Source organism: Periophthalmus magnuspinnatus, chromosome 15 (genome assembly GCF_009829125.3).
Source record: "Periophthalmus magnuspinnatus isolate fPerMag1 chromosome 15, fPerMag1.2.pri, whole genome shotgun sequence".
NCBI lineage: Eukaryota > Metazoa > Chordata > Actinopteri > Gobiiformes > Gobiidae > Periophthalmus > Periophthalmus magnuspinnatus.
The window spans coordinates 29,869,774-29,884,538 of record NC_047140.1 but is presented as its reverse complement, the minus strand read 5'-3'; the positions used below and the strand labels follow the sequence as shown (position 1 = coordinate 29,884,538).

Here is a 14,765-nt window from a genome sequence, read left to right as displayed (position 1 = left end):
GAACCGCCAACCTTCGATTTCATGGCGTTTCTGAATCTGCGGAGCTGTTTTCACCTCATTTGTGTTTGTCGGATGCACTGAAATTGAGTGAATACAAAGAATTAAAGGTTTTTCTTCTTAATGTAGGACTTTAATTTGAATAAACCAACATTTTAGGCTAAATAAAATGCATTTTCCTGATTGGTTCATGTAGTTCTCAGCATCTTAAAGGGCCGGTGTCACGCTTTTTTACTGATCTATGTTCTAATGTTGTTTCCTCCTCACAAACAGACCTGGAGTTGTGTTTTTTTCACATTTAACAAACAAACCCTGCATATTTAGGTGCATAAATTCATTTCTCAAACGGAAAACGTTCCGTTCCACCTTGTGATGTCATCATGTGGCGATACAGGAAGTGCTCCGCTGTGTTTTTAAACTCCACACACCTTCATTTCTAGAATAATTTGGGTCATTTCCGCGCTGGAATTGCCCATTTCTAGTGCGTTAAAGGTTAAAAAAAAAAAAAAAAAAGAAGCTGTTAATTTGAAAAAACACCAGTTCATGACGTCACAAGGTGGAACAGAGCATTTTGAGGTTTGGAGATGGAGACAAACTAATAATAAAGTTACTCAAACGTGTGTGAACGTCTGTTTTTGATGAGTTAACAGCATTATAACACGATTTAAACCTCACAACGGTCCATTTTGTGTCATTTATCACCTTTAAATCAATAAATAAACTATCTATTTTAAGTCTTATATTGAAACTATAAGGATGCGGTGATGCTTGCCCTATTTTCTTTGGTTTTGGTGATGGGAGGAGGCAGAGGGGCGGTGCTTCGTGTCCTCCAGTCATCCTCAGAGCTGCCTCCTCTGTCTGCACCATTTGAACTGGAGCTGAGCGGAGTGCGCGCTGCAGCCGGGCGCAAAACACCTCCAACGGACACAATTTACGCAGCACATGGACCACGAGCCTCTGCGCATTCCGGGATGGATACGTACGTTTATTTTGGCACCGCACTGGACTGTTTTCATTAAGGATACCTCCGCGCGTAACGGTGAATTGTGGAGAAAACTACACCTTGGTCAGATCTCCATGAATCGTGTCTAGTGATTTCTATTTCTTTAACATCCAGACTACTTTTTTGATCCAATCTTTTGACTAAAATGTGATTGTTTGGCCGCCTGCGCGCGTCTCAGAGCCACCCAAACGCATTTACGCACTGGAAACTGTCCAAAGGAACGTGGATTTACTACTTCTTCCCAAGTCTTTACTACGAGGACGCGGGCGCTGCTTTCTTTCTGAGGCCCTGTGCCAAAATGACCATCGCGTCCATGGGTCCAAAGAAGAGCCAAGACTGAAGAACCAAACCTCATTTCTGTTCCAATCCGAGCAAATCCACATCAGCTGCACCGGGAAAAAATGGAAAGTGAGGTTTTTAGCCCTTTGCTGGAGCAGTTTTTGCTCTCACCCCTTGTCTGCTGGGTAAGTCCCCTGATTAGCTTCTGTAAAAATGAATTAACCAGCTCTACGTGGCGAAGTGCATCATTTTAAGGACTAATTTCTGCTTCTTTTAACACACATTTGCGTTGTGTTTCCAGGTTAAGACCGTGGGGCAGCTGACTGTGACAGATGGCACCAAATTGTCCGAATATATTGAGTTAGTGGATGGGATTTACCTGAACGAGATCATGCTGGAGATGTGAGTCCTTTTTTTTTTTTGACACTTTGATAAATGGACACGTGCTCGTAATCATAATGACATAAGTTGACCCAATAACCCACAAACCCTCCAGCTGCACGCACAAATGAGATTTTCTTTGGCTCGTTTACAGTTATGGCAAAGATTTAGTATTTGGCGTGTTCCTGTGTGGATGCAGGAGTAGTACAGTACAAATATAACAAATATATGTCGTCTGGAACCTCTGTAGCTCAAAAACGTTAATTGCATTTGGATATTTAGGCGTATTTTGGCGTTTTTGTGTGCGCTTTCCTATCAGTTCTGCTTTAAAAACTTGCGTTGCATCATTGTTTCGTGGAATATAACAAAACGGTTCAGATAAACGCTCCACTTTTCCCAGACATCTTTGCGTTTTTCCTGGTCACAGCCTTATAATATCCATAAACCTCTTCATTTATGTGTCAATCGCTGTTGGATCTTTGTTTTTTGTTGCTGTTTGTTGCTGTTTGTTGGCTTTTTGGGGGATTTTTGAATGAAATAGTGTTGTTTTTCGGGCGTACCTTTCCCTGTTGTATACAAACCTGTTTTAGCAACTCGTACGTCAACATTTCTCCTGTTTCTTTCTCCCAAAACACGCTCATATCCCACGTCCCGCTTCTATCTGTTCTAACTGTCAACTGCAGCAGACTCCACGACACCCCGCCCCTTCAACTGCACCACTCACGTTCGTGTTCCTTCTGCTCCGGGGGGTTGGACGAGGCTCTAGACGGGACTCATTAAACAGACGAGATGTGGAGATGATGGGTTTGATAATATTGTTCCTCGTGGTTCTTTTGTATCGCGCTGGACCAGGTTAAAACGGGGATGGAGGAGTTTCCTTTGTCTGACTCCACCGTGCTCTTTTTCCCCCCCAATGCCCAAAAACTCCACTGTCAGCGTTTGTGACATGTGCCGTGACATGATCGATACGAAATTAAATGAGTCTCTTTCTGCAAAATGGACTTTTCAGAGCGTTAAACTGTTTTCTAGTTGTTTCTTCTCACTATTTACTAATTTTAGGTTGTGATTTATGTTTAATCGCTTATTTTTAAGACGCCGTTTTGCTGATCAATCCCCGTTTTCACCTCCACCGGTACACGCCCACTGTGACGTCCGCTCTTTGTTCTTCTTACGTTCTAAAAATAACCCATAAAAGGCGAAATCCGTGAAGTATCAGCTTTATTTTTACAGTTATTCTCTCTGTTTTTGTCTGTAAAACCCCTCACCACACACTTTATACACTTTTCTCACACAGGCGTTAACATTTTCTCACATTTCTCTCTCGTTTAAACTCTCTCAAAGTTCAAACCTTCGTCGGCGTCTTTGTCGGTGCAGAACGTTTCGTCGACATTGTGGGTTTTGTCGGGGAGAAAACAAATCGCAAACGTACAGCACTTCAGAGTCACACTGCGATCCAACGTTTATGTAAATCTGTCTGAACACATTCTGTACTGGACAGGAGACACGGCACGGAGGAGACTGATGGATTTTAAAAAATGTGGAAATTATAATCTGCGACACTCATGGATCATAGATACGAGCACAAAAAGTCTGATTTACTTATTAATTTACTTTAATTACTGTATTTTCTGGATTATAAATCGCACTTTTTTCATAGATGGGGGTGCGACTTATACTCAGATGCAATTTATATGAGAAATGTTTTTTTTTTCTTCATTATTATGCATTTTTTGGCTGGTGCGACTTATACTCCAGTATGTGACTTATACTCCGGTGTGCGACTTGTACTCCGGTGTGCGACTTGTACTCCGGTGTGCGACTTGTACTCCGGTGTGCGACTTATACTCCGGTGTGCGACTTATACTCCGGGGTGCGACTTATACTCCGGTGCGACTTATATTCCGGTGCGACTTATATTCCGGTGCGACTTATACTCCGGTGCGACTTATACTCCGGTGCGACTTATACTCCGGTGCGACTTATACTCCGATGTGACTACTTCTCTAGAAAATACGATCAGGCAGCATTGTATAAGAAAAAAAGTATAACAAAACTACATACAAGTATCCAAAAGTAGTACTGCTATACTTTTTTCCTTACACAATGATGCGTAATCTTTTACTTTAAGAAACAATGGGTGAAAATAAAACAAAAACACAGTGTAGGAAAAGCAGCAGTAGTTTGCAGTTGTTGTATAAATACTCCGGGGTTTAACATGCCCCAAAGTGCATTATGGGAACAAGGGATACTGCGAAATGGAAAGTTCCTAATTGAAGCTGGAAAATGTCCTTTGCAGCTGTCGCATTTTAAGGCTTAAACCAGCAGCAACTTCACCGCTCTGGCTGTGATGTTCTTGGCGTGGATTTTAATAGGATTTCTGTCTGCAAATAAAAGTAAAACGCTCACACTGGGATCTCGTTTATGGCGGTGGAACGGTACGGAACGAAGAAGCGACGGACCAGCGTGGGGCTTGAATGAGCGGCTCTGCTGGTCTCCTGACAGGATGTTGGGGATTGCCAGTTGTGTGTGTGTGTGTGTGTGTGTGTGTGTGTGTGCGTGTGTGTCGGTTGCGCCTGTGTTTGGTTTTGGAGTCATGCAGCTGCTGATGGCCGTCTTACCCAGGCAGCCTCCCACACACACAGAGGGTCTACAGTATTACCGCGGGGTGACTCTGGCGGCGCCGCGCTGGTCAAACTGCACGCTCTTTGTCTCCAGAGTGGGGTCACGTCAAATACGGCACACGCGGGCATAGTCGTACGTCGCTCGAGTTGCCGTGGAAGCCGTGAAAATGGTTAAAACGCGGATTTTTGTCGTGGCGCGGCGAGTTCTTGGGGCTAGTCAGAAATAGAAATGATCAAGCGCAACATTCATGGTTTTAAGTTTTGTATTTGTGCTGTACTACTACTGCAAATATCCAAAAGTCGAAAAGTCACTGACACTTTTTAATCTTCAGTAGCTCCTATAATTCTTAAGTTTTACTCACCAAATTTTAGCAACAGATAAACTGAACCTTCTGGGATTTTTGGCGATATATACGGTTAGAATTGTTCACTGACCCTTGAACTTATCACTACTTCAACTAGAGGAAGTAAAAATGACCTACTTTTTTAAAAATAATGTTCGGTTTTGTCCCTGAACAGCCCGATCCAACACACTTTGCGTCACATTTAAAGCATTTCCAGGCTTATTTGCTCTTATTTGATCCTCGATATCACGTTTTAAGTCGTTTATTAAGTCGTCTGAGGTTTATTCACAAACACCTTTTCTTTAAGATCGACCCACAGGAAGAAATCAGGACGAGTCAGGTCTGTGGAGATCACATACTGCCCCCTGTCTTTGAAAAACACTTATTATTCCTTTAATGGCGTTTACGCTCGGGGCATCTCTGAATGCAGAATTATGCATTTTTTTTAAACTGTCAGTGACTTTATATCTTGTGTACAGCAGTTCACAACACTCAGAAACCTCTGTAGCTCAAAAACATCCATTGCATTTGAATATTTAAGAATATTTAGACGTTTTTGTTGTTGTATATGAGCACGTTTCCATTCAGTTCTGTTTTAAAACTTGCATCACATTATTTTTTCATAGACTATAACGAAACAGTTCAGATAAACACTCATAAACACTAATTTTTCCCAGAAATCTTTGCGTTTTCCTGTTTGATGTGTTACTGTGTCAATTGTATGTTGGCTTTTTTGGATTTTTGAATGAAATAGTGGCCTTTTTTGGTATACAAACCTGTTTTTGCAACTTGTACAGCCATTTCTTTCTCCCAAAACATGTTTAAATCCCATGTTTCGCTCTTAACTTATGGATATTTCATGGCAAAGTTCATAATATTAGGAAAATCTGAGTCTAGCGCCCCCATCTGGCAGTATAACATCATCACGTCATCATCTGAAAACCATCAATACTTCTTTTGCACTTTTTATCATTCAGCAGCTGTGTATTTTGTCGTAATATAACAACGGTATGACTTGGTAGCATAAAACAAGCCCGGCTCTTTTTGTTTTTGGCTCGTTCAAAGTCATTCCGCTTTATATTTTCCTTTTCCCTCCATTTCTGGTCATCCAATCCAGAGTTCTACTGAAATAAACCCCATCGTCCATGTTTGAACCGTGTCAATAATGTCTTTCCCTGTTTAAAAGCAGCTCCGCTCTACAAATAGACGTTATAAAAAAAAAATGGAAATATGCGCGTCTGGCCTGGATCTCGGGGCAGGATGGCAGACAGACTGGCAGTGTGGAGAAACACGGGAGACCCCAGGATTATTTAACGGTTTACTGAAGCCCAGATGGCACGGGCCCCTCCCTCTAACGCCCCCTGTACGGTGACATAACACTGCCAATTAGATCTCCTCCTCAGAGCTGTCACACCAAATCGCCGTCCACGTGGCAACCGTGAGCCCCGGCGTCCGATTGGATGTTCTGCTGCTCTGCCCAGGCTGGAGGTGCATGCTGGGTAGTTGGCATTTTGGTAAACCGTTCTGTCCTGTCTGGGAGGGCTGTGGCTGTTTGGTCCTTTTCTTTGTTATTGAGTCGTTCTGTGTTTTCCAACGCTTTCAATCTGCTCAGTGTTGTCATCCCTGTAGTTAAGACTTTTTATGCTGCGAACGGAAAACTGTAAACTGTTCTCGGGGTAAATCGTTTTTAAGAACTCAAGTTTATTTGTACGGCACAATTCATGCACAAAACGGAAATGTTCATAGTAAAATCGACAAAAGAGAAGAGTGCAGAATAAATAATAATAATAATAATCCTTTCAGTCATTTGCGCAGCTGAACAGAACCGTTTGGAGACTGCGTAAAGAGCGTTCTGCGTTCAAATGAAGCTCACCGAGGCTAGCAGTTATAGCGGCGAATTTGGAGCAGTGTTTCATATTTGGAATTCCTGCTGCACATGTCATAGCAACCAAAGAGCCAATCAGGAGCGAGGCTGTTAACGGTAACGCCTCTTCCCGTCCGCAGGGAGTGGGCGCTTAGCAACGCTGTCAATCAAACCTGTTGCTAACGCTAGCGGGAGTGACCTCAGGGAAAGAAGTCCCCCAATTTGTCTGTTGTTAACTCTATAGCGTCAGATGTTATTGTTGCCGATAAACTCGCGGTTGCCGACTTTCCGTTACCGTAACTCCGCAACCAATCGTGCTCTCGTGTAAATTCAAACGGCGTCTCAAAGCAGAGGCACGGGGCTCTTTAAATATATTACTGTCTTTACGTTAATGCGCTTACATCGTCCCTCGGAGATCAGACCAATCAGAGCCGCAGGTCAGTTATTCGATGCGTCAAAGGGAAAAATAAGAATGGATATGTAAAATAGAGGTAGTTCTGTGAAAAATGCAGTACATTCTGATACTTCCTGATTCCTGAACATGATTTTTAAAAAGAATAAAAGTCTAGGCGAGTTTTACTGGTCTATAATGTCTTGATTTACAGACACAATAGCAAAATAAAAACCCCAGGATCATGTAGAGGGTTAATACGAACATTTAAGACCAAAACGACGAGTCTGACAGCAGCAGGTACAGAGAGAGAGAGAGGAGACACAGTTTTTCAATAGAAAGTGAATTGGAGCCAGAAGTGCAGCCCGTAGCAATGTCTGACAGTGTTTAAACAATAGACTGTACATATAAAAACAAAGTAGAAGCCCGTCTCACATTTTTAAAAAGTCTGTTCTATGTTACTTTTCTGTTGTATTAGACTAAATGTTCGTGCTCTCTCCATTTCTTCTTCTCCTCAGTGTAACGTCAGTAAAGGCAGTGTTGTTATTTTAGCGATGTGTCATATTCTGTTTGAACACAAAAGCCGGGCGCCTGTGCCAAGGCCACGGCATCAGCTGTGTAAGCACACGCTCAGGACGCCGTCCACAATGCTGCTGTCATCACGTCCTTGTAATGACAAAATTGGCTCCTCAGCAGCTGATAAAAAGCATTAGTAACACTCTATGAAGCTCTGAATGATTTATGAAGCTTAAAACGTGCACCAGCCACCCCTGACCTTTGGGAAACTTTCCTTTGACTTCACTTTCTATTTATATTAAGAAAAATGGAGCAAAATCCTGTAGCTTCTCCTGATTCTTCCTGTGTCGCTGCTTTAGCCACCGCAGATTCTTCCCTTTTTTTCCCTTTTTTGTTGACTTTCTGAAGCCGTACAAGGATGAAACACATTTTTGAGATTCCAGGCCCGGATGATGAGAGTTTTCAGAAGCTAAGAGAGAAACCTGTTCCTTTTTACCATGTCTTTTTACCATGTTTTTTTTTTTTTTTTACCATGTTTTTTTTTTTTGATCAGTTTTTGCACCAGACAAAAATACGAGCGACAGGAGGCAGCAGCTGTCGTGTTCGTTCGAGACGCTCGGCATTAAACCCAAGGACGCCCCAAATCCCACAGGGGAATTTCAAAACTTTAAAGCAGACGTATTCTGCAAAACTGGACCTTTTCAGAGCGTTTAACCATGTTCTAGTCGTTTCCTTCTGATTGTGTTTGGAGTGAGTCATGTTTGAGTCTTTATTTGCTTATTTTCAAGACGCCATTTTGCTGTTTTTTGTCTCTGTACTTACTTTCTTCTTCAATTTTATTTTCTTAATCGGTGATACTTATTGGACTTGGCAGTGTCGCGTCTGCTGCTCGCTAGTGTGATGCGCAGCTGTCCATAGGGGGCGCCAACAGCTACGTGGCGCTTTGTTGTGATGACGTTTACGGCGACGTCAGCTCCATCGGACACAGCAGTTTTCCAACGCGGAAATCAGTGTAGTTGTATTTGGAGTGATTCATGTTTGATCAAGCTTTAATCACTTATTCCAAGACGCCATTTTGCAGATTAGTTTTCGCCGTTTTCACCTCCCACTGTGACGTACGCACTTCGTTATCCAGTTTTATTTCTTTAGTCGGTGATAAACGTAAGATTCAGCCGCGTTGGGTAGATATCCGTGAGTTTTCAAACCTGGAAGTCAGAGGATTTGTTTCTTTTATTAAGTCGTTTTAGATGAATATTGTGATTTAAAATGTGCAAATTATAAGAAAATGATCCACGAGTGTCTTATATTATCACTACAAGCACAATAGGTCTTCTTTAACAAAGCAAAATCATCTTTAAACTCCAAAATAAAACAGGATTTGATCTGTTTAATCATCCTCATTTTACTTTTCCACACACGCTGATCATTTTTACACCATTACGTAAAAACCCCTCCTTGTATCTCGTCTAAATTTTGACTCATTTCGTTCCACGCTCGTCCGGTTCCGCGTCGACTCTTCCTCGTTTAATGTTTACCGTCGCTATAGTCACGGGTCGACGAGTGGCACTGGAGCACGTCCGCGCTTCGCTTTTTAGCCAATCGGAGGAGAGGATTTGACGTTTCGTGGCGTAACATTGACGGTCAGTGATGTTGCTATGACGACGCAGGTTAAGCAGGTTATTGATTTTAGGTAAAAGAGGAAGCCGTGGTCACTTCTGCTGCGGTTTGTTGTGCTCAGAAGCGGATCACGTGCGTTTTAGCTTTAATTTTTGTGAAGTTTGTGTCTTAATTTGGTGTTTTTGAGGTTCCATATCCGTATAATATCGCTGTCGAGTCACTTCCAGCCAAGTAGCAGCTGTAAGTTTAGCCGATGTCCCTATGGATACGGAGACGGAGGAATGGGAAGAGGCCCTGAAAAGAGCGACTGAAACAAAAGCAGGGGAGCAACAAGGCTGTGAAAAGCCAGGACAAGGAAACGGGCCGATGGGAACCACATACCGTTGGTTTTACTGCTCCGTTTGTATACTCTTGTTCTCATGAGAGGCACAAAAGGGGGCGGTGTGATTGTGACCAAACGTAGAACAATGCTACATGGGTTTTTGGTGCGTTCGATTGTTGTATCTGATCAAAAAATAAATAAAAACCCAACAAATGATTCAGTTTTTCCCTCACGGGGCTTGTAAACCTTGGACTTGTTTTGGCGAAGTGCTTTGTTTCGGTTGTCGTGAGCCATAAAAATGGAGTAATGTGTTTTGGAAATTTTTTTGTTGGTTTTTGTTAAAGGTCCGATGTTACACTTTTGCAGTTTTGTGAGCGTTAAGCCGTGTTAGAACGTCGTTACCGCTTAAAAAAACACACCCGGAGTTGTGTTTTGTTGCATTCAAACATGTTCAAATGATTGTTTATTATTAGTCTATAACATCTCCAAAGCTGAAAATGCTCTGTTCCACCTTGTGATGTCATGAAGCATCAGTTTTCAAGTACTAATTTTCAATAAACATAAAACTTACAGACATTTTTCATTATGAGCGTCTCCTCATGTCACTTTTTAACGGAGGATCATGGGTGGGTGTCAAAAATAAGAGGCAAAATGGAACGAGAAGTTTAACCCCATGCCAAATATGCAAAATTATACAGAAAAGAACATTAAAACAATACAATTCTGCAGGTATAACAATGTTTATGTTTATTAAAGGTCTTACATTACACAAAATTGATTCTCGTGAGCTTTAAGTCATGTTATAATGTGGTTACCTCCTCAAAAACAGACCTGGAGTTGTTGTTTTTTAATTTACACATGTTGTCTGTTACATCTCCAAAGCTCAAAACGCTCTGTTCCACCTTGTGATGTCATGAAGTGGTAGTTTTCAAGTCAACAGCTCCTTTTACCGTTTTAATTCAGTAGAGATCGGCAATTCCAGACGCTGAAATCAACCAAATGATTCTAGAAATGAAGGTGTGTGGAGTTAAAAAACACAGCGGAGCACTTCCTGTATCACCACATGATGACATCACAAGGTGGAACGGAGTGTTTTCTATGTGAGAGAAGAACAAAACACAACTCCAGGTCTGTTTTTACTGAGAAAACATTATAAAATAGACCAGAAAACGGCGTAATATGAGCCTTTTTAAACATTGCCGTGTCTTGGATCCACTGACCAAACTCCCGAGCTTTTATTTATTTTATTTATTTATTTCTCTGGCAACTTCCACTAATGTTTTATTCACATCATTACTTGTGCGCACATCACTGAACGAGCGCACTCATCAGCCCTGCGAGGACGCGGCTTAATGCGTTTCCTAATCACGGAGTAAAACATTTTATACGGGAATCGCTGTTGACTCCCCATCACGGTTCGTAATTAGTTTGTTGCGGCAAATCCTGAACTCTCCCTAATAATAATAAGGATAATAATAAGCGCTTATCCTCTCACTGCGGAGAATCCCAGTTTTCCAAGGCACGCTCCGGTGTTGGGATAGTACGAGTTCTTGTTTTATCTCCACCACGTGCCCTCCATTTGTCTTTGTGTGTGTGTTTGTGTGCGTATGGGCATGTGCGTGGATGCTCATGCTGACTGTGATGTATTCTGTCAGATATAGGCTACTCCCCGACGTCCTCAGCCAATCAGAGCTCGCCGTCGAGAGTAGAAAGCGCGTTCCCCCCCTCAGGCTTCTGTATAGTAAGGTTACACACACACACACATACACACACACAGACACACACGGCCTATTCACTGCGGGCGGTGACTTATCGACTCGTCTGGCCGATTCGCAGACGGTGTTTGTTAATTTTAAGTCGTAATTCTACTGTATCAGCGGGATCACGCGGGAAGGAGGGGCACATCCGGAATCCCCTTTTATTATTAGCGCAATCAGCGGCGCTAAACCCACGTATTTAGACGCTTAGTGAAGTGTAAAAGGAGACGGGAGGGACGGGGGAGGTTAGGGTCGTCCCGTGCGTCGTCCGTGTTTAATGAACCGAAAAAAAAAACACGTGGTAATTTTCGTTTTTTATCGCCAATATGTCACTGTACGACACACCGAGTTATAACCGGAGTGCGACCCGAGCGCTACGTCACGTTGTCGATCATGAACCTTTGAACGCCGCACTGCCCCGCTCGCTCTGATGGGATTACAACATCTACAGTGGTTTTTAATTAAGGGTTAAATGGACCCCCTACCATGGAGCTTGAGCGGGGGGATGTGGGCGGGGCAGGGGGATGATGGTGGCATGTGACCGCTCTTTTCAGGCTTTCCGTCTCCTCCTGATTAGCCTGATTGTGAGGGCGGAGGGCGAAAAAAAAAAAAGGCTAATTTACACATCCAAATCTCTGCAGCCAGACACAAAGCGCTTTTTTTTTTTACTGTACGAGGAGACTTAACTGTACGTCCTCGGAAAAGTAGAGTCCCTTGTCTGTTCTCGTCTTCACCCGTTCGAGAAAAAGAGGTTGAATAAAAACGTATACGTACAATCGGGTTTATAAATGAAACCACAGCAGTTCATTTCCAGACATGTGCCCAGCTGCAGACATGAACACGTTTGCATGACTTCACAAACGCTCTCCACTCTCCTCCCCCATCTTACTGCAGGTTGACCCCCTTATATAGGCCAGGGAACGTACACGCTTCGATCTATGGAGGAAAATGGCGGACATGGTCAGTCTGCGTCGCGTTTTAGTCATTTTTTTCTTTCGATAATGATGCCGATACCATCTACTTTATGTTTTTGTTGTTTTCTCGTCATAAATGGACCTCGAGTTGTGTTTTTTTGTCATTCGCACATATTTAACACACAAAACCTGCATATTTAGGCTGAAAACGCTCTGTTCCACCTTGTGATGTCATCATGCGGTGATACAGGAAGTGCTCCGCTGTGTTTTTAAACTCCACACGCCTTCATTTCTAGAATCATTTGGATCATTTCAGCGCCTGGAATTGCCAATCGCTACGTGACTAAAGGTAAAAGGAGCTGTTAACTTGAAAACTACCACTTCATGACATCACAAGGTGGAATAGAGCGTTTTGAGGTTTGGAGATGTGGACAGACATGTGTAAATGAAACAAAACACAACTCCAGGTCTGTTTTTCAGTAGCTAACAGCATTATAACATCACTTAAACCTCACACAAGTCAAATTTGCGTAATATAGAACCTTTAAAACTAGCTACAGAGCAACATCCACCTGTAAATCATCTTATTTCACCAATTTATAAACCAAAATGAAGTATCTTGGAATCGATATCCTATCTATAAAGATGTTTGAGTGTCCAATACCAGTATCACATCTGTGCATCTCCAGTTTTAAAGGTTGTTTTAGATAAACTGGGATCAAAATGCTGTTCCCCTTTTGACTCCTGTCTGTTAATAATTAATTGGATTGTAAATGTTTTAGTATTTTCCATGACTGAAGCAATGTTTTGTTGTCATCTTTTTAAATTTACTCTGTCACGGATGATAGAAAGAGAATTTACTGTAGATCTCTTGAATAAAAACACTTATTCCTGAGTATTTAGCTTCGTCTTTGTGTCAGGGACTGTGTATAATTACATTAATCTTACAAAAGAAAAGACGATCTGCACCTGATTTTGCGACTGCTACTTTCCATCTGCAGTACTATCTAAGTCAGGGGTGTCCAAACTACGGCCCCGGGGCCAAATGCGGCCCTCAGACCATCTTTATTGGCCCTCAGACCTTCTGCTGAACTGGCTCAATTGATCATACAGATGTTTTTTCAGCAATTTAAGTATTTCTACCACTATAACCTCAAAAATATCACATTTCGTTGTGAAACAGAGCTAAAATTAACGTTCCAAGCTTTATTAAAACGTACGGTGGCGGCGTCAAAACTATATCAAATGCGCCCATCTGAAATCAAAGTTTTGTGGCCCTCAGCTTTGAATATGTTTCAAGTACAAAAAAAAAGTTTGGACACCCATGATCTAAGTAATAAAGATTAAAAATGACGACATGATGGAAGTTTTAACCCACTTTTGGTTGATTTTGCTGCTGACAAAGGGAAACATAATGGACCCGCTCGCGTATATAGCACAGCCCAAAGCACAAGTCTCCTCTTTATCAAACTAAACCCACTTAAACCTCCCAGATCCCAGTCAGTCTGAACGGCCGCTCTGTCATCATTCCCGTTTGGGAGGTCTGGGAGTTGCCCTGGAGCATGTGTAGATATCAAAGGCTACAAGTCATGCACACTTTATGAAGCTCGGTGTTCACGCTCATTTATTTACATAAAATTCTTGTAAAACGACTCAACCCGCTGCTTTCATATGCATCTGGAACATTTGCGATGTTCTCATGACCTTTGCATTACCAAAACGTTCTGCATTCTCCAAATCGGGCATGTTTTGACTGTCGGATTAGCATTTCACTTAGATTTTCCGTATTTTTGTAAAACTCTGCTCGTAATCTGAAGATATGCAAATGTGATCTTTTGTTTTTCGTGCGTGATAAGAGCGCGAGGCTGTGCTGCTGCTCGAGAGGAATGTGTACGAGGCTCACTTAAACATGTTGATACCCGTGATAACCCTGCTCCTCACGTCTGCTCCTTCTAACGCCCTCGAGACCAAAGAGCATTAAACATTATACGTTTCACCGGAATGTAAAAGGGAATTTTCCAAACGCTAAAACACGTGCAAGTGGAAGTTTGTGCAGTTTGTATGTTTAAACGCACAGTATTTGCCGTAGAAATCAAGCGATATGGGGGTTTTTCACAGCTGATATTGATTATTTAGACTCAAAAGCGGCTGATTTTGTGCGGATTTTGACATTTTCCCACCTTCAACACACTCAAAGCCAATGATTTTTATGTCACGAGCAGGATTTGAACCTCTAACCTTCAGATCAGTGGACAAACGCTCAACCAACTGATCATTTTCCCTTAAATATACGATTTGAAATGAATACTTACGTAAATACCGTCTATACTTTTTACTGCGCTGCATAATTTAACCATCATAATGAACAATAATCTCAATAGAAATCATTTTTAGGCATCTACTAACCCATAAAAGAGCTGTGTATTCTAATTTGTGAAGGGTTTAATCGCATTTTAAAGTGTTAAAATAAAGGTTTATGCAGCAGTTTGTGAGTCCAAACCATAGACTATGAAACTGTAAACAGCTTTTGTCTCCAGTTTCAGCCTTAACGACCCTATTCAACCTTGTTTTTATTATTATTATCACATGTTTATTAATTTTTGGCATAATAACGAAACTATATACAAACAAACATCAACATAACATAACATAAATCCAGGAAAAAAGGAATAAAATAAAAAGATTTGTGCACATCTGTACGTCCGCATTCAATTTAGACTTAAAATTTTGATAATAATATGATACTCAATTGCGCGTTG

General features: G+C 41.8%; 1 protein-coding gene across 7 annotated transcripts in view; it reads left to right on the top strand.

The window, feature by feature from the left end:
• Window positions 1-853: 853 nt before the first annotated feature.
• The window catches only part of ccdc88ab (coiled-coil domain containing 88Ab), a 109,163-nt gene continuing 95,251 nt past the window's right edge, over window positions 854-14,765 (top strand). For 3 of the 7 annotated variants that reach the window (XM_055227379.1, XM_033979191.2, XM_033979190.2), the window contains exons 1-2: window positions 854-1,464; window positions 1,581-1,681. In XM_055227379.1, the coding sequence (XP_055083354.1) occupies window positions 1,402-1,464; window positions 1,581-1,681 (164 nt within the window). In that variant the 5' untranslated portion in view covers window positions 854-1,401. The remainder of the gene's footprint in view (window positions 1,465-1,580; window positions 1,682-14,765) is intronic. The other 4 variants (XR_008648982.1, XM_055227376.1, XM_055227377.1 and 1 more) reach the window with 2 other exon arrangements.